The sequence below is a fragment of the Armigeres subalbatus genome, chromosome 2 (assembly GCF_024139115.2).
Source record: "Armigeres subalbatus isolate Guangzhou_Male chromosome 2, GZ_Asu_2, whole genome shotgun sequence".
In the NCBI taxonomy this organism is placed as follows: Eukaryota; Metazoa; Arthropoda; class Insecta; order Diptera; family Culicidae; genus Armigeres; species Armigeres subalbatus.
The window spans coordinates 441098254-441118073 of record NC_085140.1 but is presented as its reverse complement, the minus strand read 5'-3'; the positions used below and the strand labels follow the sequence as shown (position 1 = coordinate 441118073).

Sequence of the window (19820 nt, the reverse complement as noted above, 5' to 3'; positions counted from 1 at the left end):
TGTAGACATATAAACATACATACACACTCATATACACACATACGGATATACATATACACGCTCATATACATCATACATAAAACACGTACACGATTTTTATTATATATTAGGTATCTATATTATTGGAAGCGTTTGGTACGGGAGGTCCACGCTTTCTTCCTTTCCCCTCGATTCCAAGCTATTAAGTGACTTTAGGTATTCCTGAAGTCCCACAATATCTAGGAGTCATCTCTGCGGTACATATTGCGTAGTTGGCCTGGCCATATGAAAAGAAAAATGACGGAATTCAGGATGCATTTCCTCATTTTCCAGGATGCTTTCAAGTATTGGCTACGCAAGTATGAGATTAGATTAGATTAGAAATGTGCCGAATTCCTGGATTTTACCATAATGAATCATTTCCATCAGAGATGATACCATATCCCATGCGGGATTGTTTCCGCCCGGATTTGCATGGCTACAGATGGAATTTTTATCCGCACATGTTTTCCGCAATTGGGTTTACACTGCGAGAAATTATTCCTGTCATGGGAAACACAAGTCTCGCTCCTATTTAAAATACATAGGAGCTCAAATCCCGGGACACGTTTCCCGAACTGTAAACATCAATCTATGGAATTTTAAATAATTAAAACCTTGAAAGTCTTGGATAACATAAAATTGCTGAGTGTTATGATCGGTAAAACTATTGATATAATCTAGGAAATCTGTTCCCATTTCCATCTCACCGTAACAAATTCATCTCGAAACTTGAAAGCAGCAGTTACCAGTTTCATTGCTTTTTTGTTAAGGTCACTCCTGACGGAATCCAAGTTTCAAAGTACTCGCGTTTTTAGGGGCACACCACTCGATACGGAGGCGGCGCACAACTGTCATTTTTGTTGATTTAGTTTTGCTGCGTCGCAGCATGCGTGAAAAAATAAAAATGACAGTTGTGCGTTGCTTTCGTATCGAGTGGTGTGCCCCCGAAAACGCGAGCACTTTGAAACTTGGATTCCGTCAGGAGTGACCTTAAGATAAGAAACTGTCAAAAAGGGAAGATCCATTAATTACGTAACGCAAAAATCGTCCATTTTCAACCCCCTCTCCCCCTATGTCACACTTTTTGTATGAAGCATCCGAAATTTTTGAATGGATTGTCACACATTGGGCACCCCCCTCCCGCCTCTAAGGGTTACATAATTTATGGATGCTCCCAAAGCAGAAAAAATAAAAAGAAAATCAAACTGCTTTTATTTTATTCTTATTTTTAAGAATAAAGAGAAAAAATATAGAAGCCATAAAATGAAAAGTACAAACTGTTATTCTATCATCGAATTAGAAAGAATTTGTGTTTAAAGTTCGTCACTTATCTTCTTGAACAACTGCCTTGTTCACCGCCAAATTTGGAAAATTGTCTCCTTTTCCGCTTTTTGTTCCATTTCCACTGAACGTGTAAGACTTTGTCGACTCAGCGCCAAAACATATGCAACAATGCATACACCAATTTCCATGCAAGTCTGTTATGCAACTTTGCAAACAAGAAATAAAATCTACTGTTATAATAGTAACGGGGTTATTCACAGAAACTATTCAAATATTTCAAAACATATTTCTGTCTGAAAGACCATCACCTTTGATATCGATCCAAATGAAGGAGAAAAATTATGTATACTACACTTGATCGATAGGACGTCTAATTCCCCCATTAGCAATGTTTCACATGCCTTATAGAATCATAACTTGTCTTGCTATAGGTACATATCTCCACCTCCTTAACTTTGACTCAGGACGTTTACCGAGGGCCTTTGCAACCCTAATGTTTTACAACAATGATGGTTCTCCAATTCATTGATAGGTGATTCATATTCTACATTTTACCTGTCCATTCCTTCGATGCGGACTTCCAGAGTGCATCCGTCTGAATACGGATGTGTTTCCCGAACCATTATTTTCAAACAATAATCCATGTTGAATTCGTTTAGAAATAAGTTTATTAATTGAACTTATTCTTTAAAAATGTATATTCAGGATCGCTTGGTTTTCTTGACAACCCGTTGCTTAGCCTCGAATAAACTAGATATTCTTTTAGATATCAAATATATACTCGTAAGAGTCAAGGCTATCACAACACCAAGCACCAGTATAACATCCAAAGACTCGTAAACTACAACTGATAGCTGGCTCCCATATGATCTATCAAGTCTGCGCACTCCATTTTTCAAAACGTTCTCTATTGACCAAACGGCTAGCTCGACTGGAGTTTGTGGTCTATGTCCGTAGGCTTCCGAAACAGCAATGGCTGCTTCCCGTATGCTGAAATATATGCAAGGTTTCATACTGATAGCTTTTACTTAGAAACTACATACTCACCTCGGATCTAGGGCAGCTCGAATACACTTCAGCACGTACTCAGGTGTAATCTTATGGTAATGCATCGTGATGCCCATACCCCGATTATCCAAGGCTGCCGCATTGAGGTGTTGATCACCGTAGATGGGGGTTGTAACTACAGGAACACTACAGTGCACAGCTTCCGATACTCCCAACAATCCTCCGTGAGACAGGAATAAATGAACGTTAGGATGACCTGTAAATTATGAATAAAATTGAATAAAATGGATAAAATTAAACTGCAAAAAATTGAACAAAAAAAACTTACAAAGAACATCTCGTTGTGGGAGCCACTTCCGCACAATCACATTCTTTGGGAGATCTTTAGGGCTATCATCCTCCCATTTCCACAATACTTTCATAGGAATTTGACTTAGAGCGTTAATTATAGCATCCCGTTTCTCCTGCGGCAATGTCGAAGCCCGCAAAACCGATCCCCACGAAATCACTATCACCCCTTCAGGAGATCCATCCAACAATTCCTGAATATCCGTGGGTAGTCGTTTCTGATTTTGAATGTGCACACCTCCAATTTCCACGACCGCTGGCACCAGAGGCCTCGCACCGCTCAACGTGTAGTGCTGGTTAACCAAAATCAAACTGGTATTTCGAGCAATGTCTCTAACAGCCGGGATCCCGGCACCGAACTTAATCGCCAACAATCGATTGTCATTCCACTCCATAATGCGGTACAATAAATTCACCGATCTTATGACAAACCAATTCTCGAATCGCTCCCAAAATCCCATACGCTCCGAAAACGTACTGAACTCGGATGGAATGTACGCGGGGCTATCCGGCAGGCCTACTCGCGCGTAGTGCCACGGCATCAAAGCGCAGCTACTGAGTCCTGCAAACGGTACTTGCATCACGTGGCTTACCCCAAGCATACAATCCGTTGAGAAGAACTCCGTTACAATCAAATCAAATGGCTTCGAACGATGTAACGCCAATACCTGATCCAGCGCAGGAGAGTTCAAGGCTGTTGAGCATGTTTCAAATCCCCAGCTGGCAAGCTCAAAGAACTCCACAAAGTTGTCCAGAAACGTTCGCCTAGAGAAGCCCTGAAATAAGCAATCACGTTGATTTATGAAACAATCATTAGTCAAATCCAAGACCTACCTCAAGACTAAACGCATTAGTCAGCAGTTCCTGACCTTGGAAGGTGAAATCCACATAGTTCGGGTGCGGTTCGTCCAACGACGGGAAGTAGCTGACCACCGTCACCTGATGGCCGGCTTCGGCCAGTCCGCGCATAATCGGATGGAATACCTTAAAGTGACTCAAGCCAGGATGCGCAAACAGACCCAATATACGATAGGAGGAAACGTGCTTCAATGTTGTGACGCTGACGACCGCCCATAGCAGCGGATAAATCCAGTTAGAGCGCATCGCGCGACTGACCACACAACGCTGTGGAATGGCAGAGCAGTAATTAGGTATCAGGTGAATAACGAAATATAATTGAGGGAGGGAGCGTGCTATTCCGCTGGCAGTTGAGTTCGGACTGATACCGGCAAAGTATTGTGAAAACAGACACAGATAGGCGGGTGGCGTCGTCGTCGATGATGCATCATGTGTAAAAGGTGATAACGCAGTTTGTATTTTCGATAAGAGGAAAAGGGTTGACGTCAAACACAGATAGCGGAATCCGACGGTTAACAACCCAAATAATGTTTTTTTAAAGAAAATAATAATTAAGAAAATAATAATTATTGTAATTACTTGAAACCGATTGAATCCCTGATTGATTGATTGAAAACTGATTGTATCTCGATAAAGTCAAATTCAATCCGGATTTTTTTTCTACAACTCATATATTATCAGTTCAATCAAAGATAATTGCCTATTTCTGGGGATTAAACCACCCGATTTGGACGTTAATTTACAATGTTATGAAAACTCATATGTGAATATGTACGTTATGTGGAAGATATTGATTTGGAAAATGTATTGAAGGTAACCACTTTCCCTTCGATGGGACTCGAACCCATGACCCTACAGTACGCTAGACTGGTGCTTTAACCAACTGAGCTACGAAGGACCTCCGTCGGCCTTCGCAACCTAGCGGCTACTGAACGAGCTCGAGATTCCCAAATTGGACGCATAGTCAAATCACTCGCAATCCATTTCTCAAGCCAATACTTCCACATGTGTATAGTACACGTCCACATTAGAGGAGCGTAAGTAATTAGAATGTCTGGCGGCTATACACATTCTTCATAAGCAACTGGTACTGATCAAGTGAGGTTGTGTAAGCTATTTGCCAGTCGGTCGTCAAGCTCAGACCCGACCGCATTGCGTAGGCTTGGCTACTCTTCCAAATTTCATGCCGTCGACTAGCACCAATTGCAAGGGAGTTCGTGGGGCAGTACTAGGCGAATTTTATGGGTGAACGCTCCACCACGGACCAGGTGTTCGCCATTCGCCAAGAACTGCAGAAATGCTGCGAATATAACGTGCCCACACATCATCTATCTTCAAAGCCGCATATGATACAATCGATCGGGACCAGCTATGGCAGCTAATGCACGAACACGGCTTTCCGGACAAACTGACACGGTTGATCACAGCGACGATGGATCGGGCAATGTGCGAGTTCGAGTTTCAGGGGCATTCTCGAGTCTCTTCGAAACCCGCAGAAGGTTACGGCAAGGTGATGGTCTTTCGTGTCTGCTATTCAACATCGCTTTGGAGGGAGTAATACGAAGGGCAGGGATTGACACGAGTGGTACGATTTTCACGAAGTCCGTCCAGTTATTTTGTTTCGCCGACGACATTGATATCATGGCACATAACTTTGAGAGGATGGAGGAAGCCTACATCAGACTGAAAAGCGAAGCTAAACGGATTGGACTAGTCATCAACACGTCGAAGACGAAGTACATGATAGGAAGAGGCTCAAGAGAGGTCAATGTGAGCCACCCACCACGAGTTTCTATCGGTGGTGACGAAATCGAGGTGGTTGAAGAATTCGTGTACTTGGGCTCACTAGTGACCGCCGATAACGATACCAGCAGAGAAATTCGGAGGCGCATAGTGGCTGGAAATCGTACGTACTTTGGACTTCGTAAGACGCTCCGATCGAATAGAGTTCGCCGCCGTACCAAACTGACTATCTACAAAACGTTTATTAGTCCGGTAGTTCTCTAAAGACACAAGACCTGGACGATGCTCGTGGAGGACCAACGCGCACTTGGAGTTTTCGAAAGGAAAGTGCTGCGTACCATCTATGGTGGGGTGCAGATAGCGGACGGTACGTGGAGGAGGCGAATGAACCACGAGTTGCATCAGCTGTTGGGAGAACCATCCATCGTTCACACCGCGAAAATCGGACGACTGCAGTGGGCCGGGCACGTATCCAGAATGTCGGACAGTAACCCGGTGAAAATGGTTCTCGGCAACGATCTGACGGGCACAAGAAGGAGAGCTGCACAGCGGGCAAGGTGGATCGATCAGGTGGAAGATGACTTGCGGACCCTCCGTAGACTGCGTGGCTGGCGACGTGTAGCCATGGACCGAGCCGAATGGAGAAGACTCTTATATACCGAACAGGTCACTTCGGCCTTAATCTGAATAAATAATAATAATGTCTCAGTATTCACAGGACATCAGCGGAACTACAAACTATTGTTGAGCTCAGACCCTGCAGTACTGTATGGTCATTGAAATAATCTTTATTTTTGAGTTGACATAACTTTATGAAACACCACCACCACAACACTATTGTGAGCATGTAACGCAAACAGGGATTGAATCCTAAAGAGAAAGAACAAGTCTCTCACTTATCATCTCTGTATACATATACGATATGTAGCATACCGCGAGGCCCTCCTTAGCCGTGCGGTAAGACGCGCGGCTACAAAGCAAGACCATGCTAAGGGTGGCTGGGTTCGATTCCCGGTGCCGGTCTAGGCAATTTTCGGATTGGAAATTGTCTCGACTTCCCTGGGCATAAAAGTATCATCGTGCTAGCCTCATGATATACGAATGCAAAAAATGGTAACCTGGCTTAGAAACCTCGCAGTTAATATCTGTGGAAGTGCTTAATGAACACTAAGCTGCGAGGCAGCTCTGTCCCAGTGTGGGGATGTAATGCCAATAAGAAGAAGAAGCATACCGCGAGAGACTTTTTTTGCAAGCTGTCATGATAGAGAACTGATTCGGGATGCTATACCCTAGCAACCCTATAACCAGAGACCGGCGGAGTGAAAAACTGTCGAAATGGCAACGTATGAAAATGCATGAAATCGTGAAAATGATACTGGTAGCACTTGAACTTTTTGCTTGCTTCTTATGGATGCAACAAGTAAACAAGTCGAAATGGAACCGCTTTTGACGGTTCAATTGGAAACAAGATGGCGTCTTCGCCGAACTCTTATTCTAGTATTTCTACTATACCCCATCATAAATTTCTTTTAAAGAGCTCCAAATGTGGGGAGCACTTGCTCTGATGATGCATTTCAACTTGTTCTACACAGCTGTGCAGCAACACGAAAGGAGCGAAAACAAAGCAAGAATCACCATTTTTCTGTGGGGGCTGCCTATTCGATTCTGTTTTTTCGCACTTGTATACAAAATTTGTTATCATGGCTTGTTATGATTCGGAACAGTTTTTGCCTCTCCTTTATCGTTGTTCGTTATCTATTGAGAGCGATTTCTGCAAACCCTGAACACAAAACATCAATGGTAAACATCTCTCCGTTCTCGAATGCGCCCCACGCTCGCCACGTCATTTTGCACCTGGTCTGCCCATGTCTGCACCTCGCTCGCTGTGTTCCACGCCGTCTCGTACCTGTCGAATCGAGAGCGAACACCATCTTTGAAGGGTTCCTGTTCGGCAATCTTGTAACATGCCCTGCCCATCGTACCATTCCGGCTTTAGCTATCTTCTGGATACTGGATTCGCCGTAGAGCTGGGCGAGCTCGTAGTTTATTCCTCGCCGCCAAACACCGTCTTCTTGCACACCGCCAAAGATGGTCCTAAGCACCCGTCTCTCGAATACTATGAGTGCTTGCAAGTCCTCCTCGAACATTGTCCATGGTTTATGTCCGTAGAGGACAACCGGTCTTATTAGCGTCTTGTATAGAGATGGGCGCTCCGCTCAGGAGCTGTTCCAAAGATTCGCTTCCTCACATTGAGCTGATGAGCCATGGATCTTTTTTAAAGAAGCCCAGCTCAGCAGCTCACTTTAAATTGATGAAATCATTGTCGAACACGCGCCTAGAGAAACTCCCTCGAGCGTACGCACTCGAGTACGCGCGCTGTTGTATTTTGTTAGCGTTAGCGTTAGCGTTAGCGTTGTTACGGTATACTTCGTAGATTGGACACTAGTGATACTCATGTTTCTTATGGAATCCTTATCCAGATTGCTATCGGAAATCAAGGTGGGGAGTTACCCTTGATTCCAATCTAAGATAAAAATGGCATAAGCATGAGGATTACTACTCCCGGCCACGCCCATCTTTACCGTAACTAGGGATAGGAAAGGAAATGTTGATGTAGAACTTACTTAACGAGAGGTCCCCGACTTGGCGACGCCCTCATAAGTTCTACGGAGTTGGTGGTTTGGTAGGGTAAGGTAGGTCATGGAGGTTTGCCTCAAGCTGGCAATTCGACCCACAGACTATGTTGTTTACCTGTTTTTATTTAAACTCTTGCCAGCCGGCTGTCGAAAGAGTATGCTAATATCAATTTTATTTACAGTTTATTCTTTAAATAATTTACAGACGATTTCTTAACCTCAATCTATCAACAAATATCCGTTGAACAAATCTAAATTTACCAAATTTGTACTTTCTGCTCAGCGAGCAAAACGATTCTTCAAGGTTCATCGAATACAAAAATCAAACCATGCCTTTTAAAGATAATTATACTAAACATTTTACAAAGTTTTATTTCAAGTATTTTCGCGATTTCTGATATAAAATTCAATAGCAAACAATCAAACAAAATTAAAATATTCTAGCTAAATTTTACTATTTTTGTCGAGCATGGGTCAGCCGCCTGACACCCGCGTTGAAAAATATGTTCCATGCTTGCCCCCCACATAAAATAATAACGTGTGCTAATCACTAATGATACTAAAAGATTTAAATGAAATTAGGCATTGTTCCCGCTTATCATTTTAGCACCGCCAGGGGGAACTTGGCCAGTACCCACTGCACTTTTCTTTCCCTTTCCACAAACAATTACAGTAGACGTTCGATAACTGCAAGTCATTTAACTGCAAAGCTTTTTAACTGCAATTCGATAGTTGCAACAGTTTTGCAGTTATCGGACCGCTAAACTTCAAACTGGTGTCAAACTCAATGACAGCTGCATTGAGCTGCACATTTAGATGCACTTTTATTGCATCTGACGTCGGTTGACAACCGTTTGACGTCTAGAATGCGTTGCAGTTATCGAACGGCATTCGTTAACTGAAAAGTAAACATTTTGCAGTTATCGAACGGCTACTGTACCATCATTTGTGATATTTCAACGGAATTTTATTGGGAATTCTGAAAAGGCAGACAATCAATGCAGTTAGATTGCCAGGTAATACGTGCACATCGTAGCACTGGTGATGCATCACAATCGTATATATACAGGAGTATATGCACTATATGATGACATTGACCGGAAGATTAGATAAGCATTTCCCCCCTACGCGCGCTGTTGTATTTTGTACAGCACAAACGAAAATACCACGCTCGCGGTACACAACACAAGCGAGCTTGTATGAGCATTCCAGTCCAGTACCGTGCACGTGCTGATCGTTTATTATTTGCACCTCAAGCACCATCAAGCCAAGTGACAGCACCATCTAGCCAAGCAACAGAAATCATATTTCTGCTGCAGAGAGGAATAAGAAATACACAAGCAAAAATAATCTAGCTTGCCGTCTATTTCTTAACCCATACCCACATACTAGGCACTACGAACGGACACACAAAATTTAATGATACCTAGTAGTGCGGTAGCGAACGAACCGTACCAAGCAAAAGATCCGAAGATCCGAACAACTCTCAGTTCCGCTCATGTTGTCGTCCAGCTCGAAATTGCTGCGACATGGAAGCGAGATGAGCTGCCCCACCAGCTCAGATCCGTGCAACACGGATCTCGATCCGGATCAGTCGCGACCGATTCTAGCAAGCGAACCGTGTGGTTCAAACGAACCGAACTGGCAGCTGTGTCTTGCACGGAGCGGATCTTTCACTTGCGACGGGTTTTCCCGCCAGCATACAGCATACTGCTACATGTGCACTCGGTTTGTTTGTAGCACCGTGCTCTTTATTCTCTTTAGAAGCGCGCGCAAACAAGGCATTGATTTACTGCACCCAGTATGAAGAGAAAAATTATGACACTTGATATGGTTCATATCCATATCAGAGACTAGGGACTGAATTATTCAAATTAACGATTTGAGAAACGTTATCAACAAAATGTAGCTTAGAATTCTTCTTCTTATTGGCATTACATCCCCACCACTGGGACAGAGCCGCCTCGCAGCTTAGTGTTCATTAAGCGCTTCCACAGTTATTAACTGCGAGGTTTCTAAGCCAATGTACCATTTTTGCATTCGTACATCATGAGGCTAGCACGACGATACTTTTATGCCCAGGGAAGTCGAGACAATTTCCAATCCGAAAATTGCCTAGACCGGCACCGGGAATCGAACCCAGCCACCCTCAGCATGGTCTTGCTTTGTAGCTGCGCGTCTTACCGCACGGCTAAGGGGGGCCCCAACTTAGAATTACGAATAGAAAATAATGTTGAGTAAATTTTTGTATAGAAATAAATGTGATGGTTCTAAATAAACTCCTAGACTTCAAAACTGTTATTAGTTTAAAATTGTCGGTTTTTCAATAAAAAATATTACCTCACTGTAGCTTAACATTTTAAAAATTTCAAAGTGAGGTAAATAGATGAATGACGAATGAATGAATAAATTAATGAATGACATAAATTTTTAAATTTTTTCAAGTATAATTAAAATAATAATATTAACAATTATGTTTTAATATATGTAGCATTAAAGAACTGAAGAGCTGATCCAAGGAGCTGACTCTTTTCAATGAGCTGAACGGATCAGATCCGCTCACTGCAATGAGCTGTTTTGCCCATCTCTAGTCTGTAGTGTCGGGGGATTCGGGGACAATACCCAACAACACGTTGTTACTGTTCGGTCTCTCAAAAACATCTACCCTTTTATTCGTCTGTTACAGTACCAATCGTAGCTCATAGCGTAAGACACCAAAACCGGCAAACATTCTAGTACTGGGGTTACGAATGAGCGTTACGATACTACATCACTCTTCTCTTTTTATTTTTTTTTTCATTTGTTTGTAGAAAATCATGGCTTATATGTAATCTCGCAAATATGTTGGTTGTCGCGTCGCTCGTTTCGATCTGGATTCCGATTCTGATAAATCGCCCGCACGTCGTTTTGTGGTACCGCTCCCTTGTGGATCCGATGCGATGGTTCCAGGGTTGGCACACGTGCTTGACGACTCGTCTCTACCACCAATCCGTTGCAAATGAGAAACATGTCGACGATATGTTGCACCCTTTTCTTCTGAAGCCACTTCTACATCTCCGCCTCTCCTTTTTATGACATCATAGACCGCTGGCTCGAACGTCGTAGCTAATTTGTTGTGTTTTGTCATCCGTTTGACAAGTACCTTGTCGCCTTCTGTGATAGAATTCGGTCTGGCATTGCGTCGTTCATCAGCATATAGTTTTCCTTTCTCCTTTTTTTCTTTGTCTCTATCGGCCGTTTCTTCGTCGATTTCTTTGGGCTGGTTGATAGAGGGAATCTTATCGCGAATATTGTATCCAAACAGCATCTCAGATGGAGTTTTTCCAGTCGTAGAGTGTGGGGAGGATCTGTACATGAGCAAATATTTATTAAGTTCGCTTATCCAATCTGTGTTCGTGGCCTGACTGATAGAGAGTCTCTTCAATATCGACCTATTTTGCCGCTCCACCTCACCGTTTTGTTGCGGCCAATAGGGAGTAGTGTTGATCAACTTGATATTACTGGTTTCGCAATAGTCTTGAAACTCCTGGCTGGCGAACTGTGGACCATTATCCGCGGTAATAGTAACCGGCAGTCCAAATCGAGCGAAAATCGTTGACAACCGATTGATTGTTTCAGTCGAGTCTATTTTCTTCATTATTTCGACTTCGATGTATCGACTGAAGTAGTCGACCACAACGAACAGGTAATGTCCAGATGGGAGCGGCCCGAGAAAATCGATAGCAACATGTTGCCACGGTTGCGATGGTAACTCTTTCCGCTTCATAGGTTCTGGTGCTGCTGGCGCTGCTACTAATGTACATCCACGGCAGCCCTTGACATATTTCTCGACTTGAGTGTCCAGTTTCGGCCACCATACCTTAGCACGTAATCGCTGCTTCATTATCGTCATACCCGGATGACCCTCATGAGCCAATTCAAGTGTGCGTGCTCTCAGCTTTTCGGGGAGAACAATTCTAGTTCCGCGGAGTAAAATTTTCCCAGCGAAACACAGCTCAGAAGCAATAAGTTTGAACGGAGCAGCGTCTTCAGACCATTCTTGTTGCTGTAAGCCAGTTCCGACTGCCTGAATTGATTTATCGATTTCTGATTCATGTTCAATTTCCTTCAATTTCAGTGCAACTGGAGCAGCATTGTTTGCGACCCAATTCACGTAATGTTCCGTAAAATCTTCGAAAGGCTTCCCAACTTGCTCTGGTGTTACTACTAAGCGCGACAGAGGGTCTGCTATGTTCGATTTTCCGGGTCGGTATATAACTTTTCCCTTATAAGTCAGCAGTCGAACCACCCACCTTTCAATTCGGGCGCATGGTTTCGATTTCGGTCCAAAATTGCCTCAAAGGTTTGTGATCGGTTATCAAATCGAAAGAGCGACCGAATAAATAATAATGAAACCGTTCAACGGCCCAGACTAGCGCGAGCGCTTCCTTTTCGATCTGGGCATACCGTTTCTCGACGTCCGTCAAACTCCTACTCGCATACGAAATTATTCTTGGACCATTATTATTAATTTGAATTAATACAGCCCCTAAACCAACAGGGCTGGCATCCGCGATCAACTGAGTGTGATCATCGCCATCAAAGTAGCCCAAAGTACAAGGATCCATCATATACCGCTTGAGCTCATCGAATGCTGTTTGGTGCTCACGATTCCATGCGAATTTGTTCTGATGTTTAGTCAACTGTCGAAGAGGCTCCGTAAGAGTGGCCAGGTTTGGGATGAATTTTCCAACATAATTCACTAGACCCAAAAAGCTTCTTGTTTTCTCAGCAGATTTTGGTTCACGGAAGTTTTTAATCGATTCCAATTTATCAGAATCTGGTTTAACGCCATTATCTGACAAATAGTGTCCCAAGAATTTAAGCTCAGTTACACCATATACACATTTGCTGTTATTAAGCAAGACGTTCATTTCACTCATCCTACGAAGAACCATTTGCAACCGCACATCGTGTTCATCTTGGTCTGCTCCGAATACTATAACGTCATCAATAAAGTTGACACAGCCCTCGCACCCACTCAGAATCTGTTCCATAATCTTCTGGAACAACTCAGGGGCGCAGTTGATCCCAAACATTAACCTGGTGTACCTGTATAACCCTCGGCGCGTAATAAACGTTGTTATTTCTCGGGATTTATGCGATATTTCAACCTGAAAGTAAAACTCACGTTCTTAGATTTCAATTCAAGTTGTTTTTTTATATATATGAACAAACAGTCATAGCAGTCTTATAAATTGATACAGATTCTTTCTTGAACAATGACAACTCGTAAAATAATCAAAACTTAGAGGCAAATTTAAAAAAAACTCCTTTCAAACAGTTCAGTAAACTACAGTGTCTACTCTAATTTATGTTTAGAATAAAAAATTAGCCCACCTGGTGAAACGCGTTCTTTACATCTAGCCTGGAAAACACTTTCGCTTTGGCAAGTGTAGTAGGTATTGCGGACGTTATTAATAGTTAGGCTACGTTGACATAACTGGTATGAGCTTTTGCAAAAAGCTTCTATCCGAAAAAAAGCATACTCGAAAACTCGAGCGAAAACTTGGTGCTCGAAATTAACTGATTGAAACCGGAAACCGATTACCGAAGACAGACGACTTTTGACGACAGGGATTTGCAACAGTAACATGGGAAAAAGAGAGACGGGGTTCAATGTAAAAAAAAAAAGTACCTCCACATTCTCTGCTCTGGGAGAAAGCAAGACAGCGCTCCTATGATTTACATGATTTATCTAAGAGGGAGAAAGATGCAAATCCAGAAAAAAAGGAGCGAGCGGCCTTGTACCCGACTCTCAGGACGATGGGCATTCTGTTGGATACTTTCTGCGTGAGCGGACGCGAAAACGGAGTGCTCCTTTTGGCGTTCAATTTTTGAAGGTGGCTTCTAAACGGCCGATGGATGGTTCCATGTGCGACAATGGCGTGGTCGGTGGCATCGGAGACGTTCCGCCCCGGTAAGTTCTTTTTTCCTTTGAAGTCTAAAACTAAGAACTGGAAAGAGGCAATTGATGCAAGCAGTGATGGCACAATCAAAAATTGGGAGAACGAAGAAAGAGAAAAGTCGAAACGAAAAATAGCGTAAAAGTGAGAAAAATAAATAAATAAGTGATTTAAGGTGGAAAATGGTTGTACTGAGATTGACTGTAAGATGTACTGACGATGATTGAAAAAAATATGTGCAAATGAAACTGATGATTGACGAAAAAAATGTGTAATGAAAAAAATGGAGGTTACAGTAAAAGAAAAGGTAAAAACAGGCCGAAAAAAAAACATATATAAAAAAAAAAGGAGAACGAAAAATTGGAATGGTCTGATTTCATTGAATTCATGGTGAAAAAAAAAATGCCTAGAACGAAAAAAAAAGTTGTGGTACGTAAAAAAAAAAATGAGATAATGAGTAAGAAAAAGCGAGAAAATTGATGATAGTAAACGAAAAAAATACGAATAGAAGAAAAAGTGGAAAAAAAAATGTTGAAAAAAAAAAAAAATATTGGGATGCATATTGTAGATATTTGATAGTTAATTTGCTGAAAAAAAAAAGTTATATTGAAAATTAGTGTGGTTTGGATTCATCTATTCCAGAAAATCGAGAAAGAAAAACACGAAACTGGAGACGGCACTGAAGGAACTTGCAGCTGCTAAGGCAAGCAATGCATTGCTAAGCGCGGAATGGAATAAGGCACAAGAAACGATCAGGAATCTACAAAGTACTTCGAAAGCACCAGGCAGTGAAGCAAGTAGTGATGTGAACACTGATGAATTTATTGACATTATCGGACCATCGAGTACACACCGTGATAGGAATACAAGAGAAACTACGGAGATTTCACGCTTCATGTCTTCCGTCAATCAAATGTCGGTTTCATCGATAACCGTGCCTGAGTGCAAACCATCCTCGGGTAGCGAAATGATTGGACGCCAAGACTTTGAAGCATGGAGGGATCTATTGGTGGATTCCATGAAGCTCGCCGGTATAACAGATGAGGGCACTCAATATATATTGCTTAAGGTGAAGGCCGGACAACAGTTGCTAGAAATCTTGAAAACACGAAGTCAACTAGCGATGCTCCCGATCCAGACGAATTCCCTTTTCGAATGCTTTGTTTCGGTTGAAGGCATACTTTTCATCGGGATCTGATGTCATGCTCCAAAGGAGGAAGTTGGCGTTAATGCAACAGCAACCAGGTGAGAACGACATATCATTTCTTATGCGAGTGGGTGCAACCGCCAGATTGTGCGAGTTTGGTATGGACAAGGAATTTGAAGAGATTGTGGGAACAGTGGCGGAACAAGCGCGCAACAGAGAAGTTCGGACTGCGGCCCTTAAACTGTTAAGCCGGAAAGGTACGTTCACCGACTTAGTGGATGAAGTTCGTGAAATTGAAGCTATTCGTTTAAACGAAGAGTACTTCAATATGAAACATGGCAGCCAAACACCGGTGGCGACTATTGCACGAGTGACGGGTGGAGAGTATCGTCAGCAGTACAGAGGAAGACCAGCTGGAGTAGCCCGTGGAAGATATGCAGCACAACAAATCCACCGAGACGGGGCAATGCAAGCTCGAAACTTGACCAATTGGAGAGGATCTACCAGCTCTATCCCGGAGCGTTGCTTCAGATGTAATAGTTTGTTTCATAAAGCAAATAATTGCTTCGCCGCGGATAAAATTTGCCGGAATTGTGGTGTGAAAGGGCACCTGCAACGCGCTTGCCGGACTTTCGTGCGAGACAGGCCCATACAACAACATAGCGAACGGGTTACAGACACGAAGCTATCGGAGATTTCAGCAGTAACTGCGAAGGAGGAAACTAAACCTGAGGAACCGAATGAGCAGGAAAATGTAAGTCTTATTCCGTAATCTTCACAAATGCCACTTGGAAGTAACGCAAAGTAACGTTAATCATCGCCTAATAGTATGTTGTTCCTTAACTGTTCAATTTAATTGGGTTCATAATAAAAATAAATAAACTCTAATGAGCAAATAGGGTATCTGTTCTAATAAAATACACTCCCATGTTGATCATATCCATTAAAAGATTCGAAATTAATTCTACCCACAATAATATGAAACTAAACTATTTCTCTTTTATTCGTCATTTTGAGAATCATAAACAGTCATTAGTTTAAATCCGGGAGTAGTGGCTCACCTTATTTCAAAAGTTGGATGATAGCACTAAGTTAGGATTGTTTGTCTTGACAGGTTCCGACAACCCAAGCACAGGACAACGTCGTTTCTGCAATTACTAAGGTGCCAGGCATCCGTGACGATGGTGTGATAAGGGTGGTTATTTCAGGATTTCCTTGTGATTTCCTTATAGATTCGGGAGCGCAAGTGAACACGCTAACTGAGCATTCGTTCAACCAGTTGATCGATGACGAGTCTTGCCGAAAAGGTGTTCATAATTTACAATTCAAAGCGGATCGATCTCTTAAGGCCTATGCGACATCTGGTGAGATACCTGTTATAGGAACTTTTGAAGCTTTCATGTTCGTATCAGAAGATCGGCCAGTATTATTAGAAAAATTTTACGTCGTAAAGGAATCGCAATCATTACTCGGTAGACCAACGGCTACTAGGTATAGCGTGCTTTTGCTAGGCCTCCAGGTTCCATTGTGCCTAGATGCTTCGAAAGCTTTTCAGTTTCATGGTATTGATATCGCTTATATAAGTTCCGACAAAGCATTCCCCAAATTCAAAATTCCGCCTGTTGTAATTCGTTACGATAAGACTAAGCCTCCATGTCGGAATATTTTCTTCAACATTCCGATAGCTATGAAGTCGCGGGTCGAAGAAAGACTACAACAGTTGATGACGGCTAACATAATTGAACGAGTCACGGATGAGATGGACCCTTCCTTTTGTTCCTCCATGCTGATTATACCTAAGGGAAAAGAGGATTTTCGTCTAGTTATCGATCTCCGAGGCCCAAATCAGTACATTCTCCGTACACCCTTTGCAATGCCAACACTAGAAAAGATTCTAGCTGACTTGAGAGGGGCAAAGTGGTTCTCTACCATTGATTTAAGCAATGCTTTCTTTCATGTAGAGCTCCACGACGACAGCCGCCATTTGACCAATTTTATGACGGAGTTCAGGATGTTCCGTTGTGTCAGAATGCCGTTCGGACTGTGCAATGCCCCGGACATCTTTCAGGAGGTGATGCAGCGAAAGATTTTGGGGGCTGCAAGGGTGTCAGGAATTATCTTGACGATATATTGATATTTGGAGAGACCATTGAGGAACACGACAATAACTTGGCGGCAGTACTGGAGCGACTGAAAGAGCATGGGGTGGAAATTAATAAATCAAAGTGTAATCCGGAGTCAAGAGCTTCCGTTTCTAGGATTTATTTTAACATCGGACGGCTGGCAAATCGAAGAGGATAAACTAAGTGCCATCAGGAATTTTCGTAAACCTGAAAATTGTGCAGAGGTGAAAAGCTTCCTTGGGCTAATCACCTTTGTCGATCGTTTTTTGGTTCATCGCGCGACGAAAACCGAACATTTACGGACGTTGGCCAATGCTGAAAGTTTTATTGGACAGACAAAGAGGAGATCGAGTTTATAACTCTACAGAAGGAAACGTTGAATCACATCAAGACATTAGGGTTTTTCTCCACCACAGATCGTACTGAATTATTCGTAGATGCGTCATCGATAGGTTTGGGAGCTGTTCTCGTTCAGTTTAACAGTGCAAACATCCCAAGAATCATCGCGTGTGCTTCCAAAAGCCTAACATCAACGGAGCAAAGATACCCTCAAACGCAGAGGAGGCTCTGGCGGTAGTTTGGGGGGTGGAGCGATTCTCGTTCTACCTAACGGGTCGTCAGTTTATTGTTCGAACGGATGCTACTGCCAACGAATTTATATACAACTGCCAGCATAGAATAGGTAAAAGAGCTGTCTCGAGAGCAGAAGCTTGGTCATTAAGACTGCAACCATATGATTTTACCATAAAAAGGGTTACAAGTGAAGACAACGTGGCGGATGCCTTATCCCGTCTAATTCGATGCTCTCAGGCAGCAGAACCGTTCGAAGATGAGAATGAGAATCATCTATTGTACGTGCTAGACGGGGGAATGGACATTACGTTGGACGAAATCGAGAAAAAGTCGGAGACGGATACTGAAATGCAAAAAATTTGCTTAGCTTTGCGGTTTGATAAGTGGCCGAGAGAGTTGCGGCGCTACGAGTGCCAGAAGAAAGATCTGCACAATCTCGGTTTCCTGGTTTTCAAAAACGATACCATCGTACTCCCGAATGCACTCCGAAAAAAAGCTTTATTTTCAGCCCATGGGGGCCACGTTGGAGAGATTGCCATGAAAAGGATCATGCGGCAATTTTTCTGGTGGCCAGGAATGGCCAAGGATACGGAGAACTTTGTTAAGGGGTGTGAAACCTGTGCTGTGCTATCTAGAAGGAACCCTCCAATTCCGCTTTCTTCTCGTGAGCTGCCGGATGGTCCGTGGGAGGTCCTTCAAATAGATTTCCTAACGGCAACCGGTTTTGGTTCAGAAAAATTCTTAGTTTTAACAGATACATATTCTCGATACCTCTATGTTATCGAAATGAACAATTTGACCGCTGAAAGTACAAACGCTGCTCTCTGTGATATTTTTAAACTTTGGGGCTGTCCAGAAATTATGCAAAGCGACAATGGTCCTCCATTCAAGAGCGCAAATTTCTGTGATTTTGGGAAGAAAAAGGCGTTAAGATACGCAAGGCTATTCCATTGAGCCCGCAATCTAATGGAATGATAGAGCGGCAAAACCAAGGAATAATAAAGGCTCTTGCAGCGGCTCGGATAGATGGAGTTCATTGGAGAATGGCTCTAGACCGTTATGTGCATAAGCACAATACTTTGGTCCCCCATGCCAGGCTAAATGTCACACCATTCGAACTAATGGTAGGATGGCGGTTCCGGGGTACTTTTCCCAGTTTGTGGAAGGAGGGTGATGGACAGACATTAGATCGAACAGACCTGAGAGAGAAGGATTCGGAAGCAAAGCTAGTCAGCAAGAAACACGCTGATATGGCCAGAGGAGCAAAAGAGGCAGATATAAATATCGGAGACGTAGTTCTACTTCATCAACAACGGAAAACGAAAACCGATCGTTCTTTTTCAGCTGAACGTTACACGGTTATTGCTAGACAAGGAGCAAAGGTGGTAGTAATGAGCGGAAACGGAGTCCAATACGCTCGGAATGTGCACGACGTCAAGCTGGCTCCACCTATCGAACGAAACACAACCACTATGAAAACAATTCAGCAGGATTCTACACTTTCGTCGGAACATGGTATGGCGGAACTACCAGAAGATGTTGGTTCGAACAGAATTGAACGCAACTTACGTGCGAGACAAGAACTAAAGAAGCCATCGAAATATGACGATAATTTTGTCTACCTAATTTACCACTAAATAAGTTATCAGTTGCAACGCAATCCTGTAATAAAGAACAGAGATTAATAAAATATATGCATATAAAAAATGGAACGATACGCTTTCTGATTTCACGGTTGATTATCTGATCTTTGCAGGTTCGAATATTAATTTGCTCGGAGCAAGTTTGCGAAGTATAGTGTTGGATATATGGCTGCTATGTGAATATTATTATCCCACAGTCTTGTTGAGTTTATGGCAGGGAAGATCACGGAGGGCTTAAACTTCTATACGACGCCTCGCTGGTCCTGTGACGCTGTGACCGTGTTGATAACTGCACTGGGCCCGGTGGTTGGATTAAGCATAAATTTAGCTTTCTCTTCATAGCTTCATAATAAAAATCGTCTCGACTCGACGTGCCTCCTTTGGGCTAGAGTGGGTGGTTCCAAGCTGTTCCAAGTATTCGTCTAGGCACTTTGAGATGGATGCGGTCTTTCCTCCTGTAATAACTGATTTCTGTTTTACAGGGAAACTGT

The 19820-nt window shown here is 42.8% G+C and overlaps 3 protein-coding genes across 4 annotated transcripts in view; 1 reads left to right on the top strand and 2 right to left on the bottom strand.

Annotated features, from left to right (window-relative positions):
- Positions 1–1955: 1955 nt before the first annotated feature.
- The window catches only part of LOC134213676 (UDP-glycosyltransferase UGT5-like), a 91183-nt gene continuing 73318 nt past the window's right edge, over positions 1956–19820 (bottom strand). The window contains exons 1-5 of one of the 2 annotated variants that reach the window (XM_062692942.1): positions 3888–3962; positions 3496–3786; positions 2642–3437; positions 2353–2569; positions 1956–2295 (exon numbers count right to left, since the gene is read on the bottom strand). In XM_062692942.1, the coding sequence (XP_062548926.1) occupies positions 2007–2295; positions 2353–2569; positions 2642–3437; positions 3496–3786; positions 3888–3950 (1656 nt within the window). In that variant the 5' untranslated portion in view covers positions 3951–3962 and the 3' untranslated portion in view covers positions 1956–2006. Of the gene's footprint in view, positions 2296–2352; positions 2570–2641; positions 3438–3495; positions 3787–3887; positions 3963–19820 lie in introns of those variants that run through there. The other variant, XM_062692943.1, reaches the window with a different exon arrangement.
- Positions 10720–11781, bottom strand: LOC134210398 (uncharacterized protein K02A2.6-like). The gene has a single exon (XM_062686448.1). It carries the CDS (start codon positions 11779–11781, stop codon positions 10720–10722), a length of 1062 nt encoding a protein of 353 aa, XP_062542432.1.
- Positions 13789–15041, top strand: LOC134210397 (uncharacterized). The gene is made up of 2 exons (XM_062686447.1): positions 13789–13857; positions 14486–15041. Exons 1-2 carry the CDS (start codon positions 13799–13801, stop codon positions 15039–15041), a joined length of 615 nt encoding a protein of 204 aa, XP_062542431.1. The 5' UTR covers positions 13789–13798.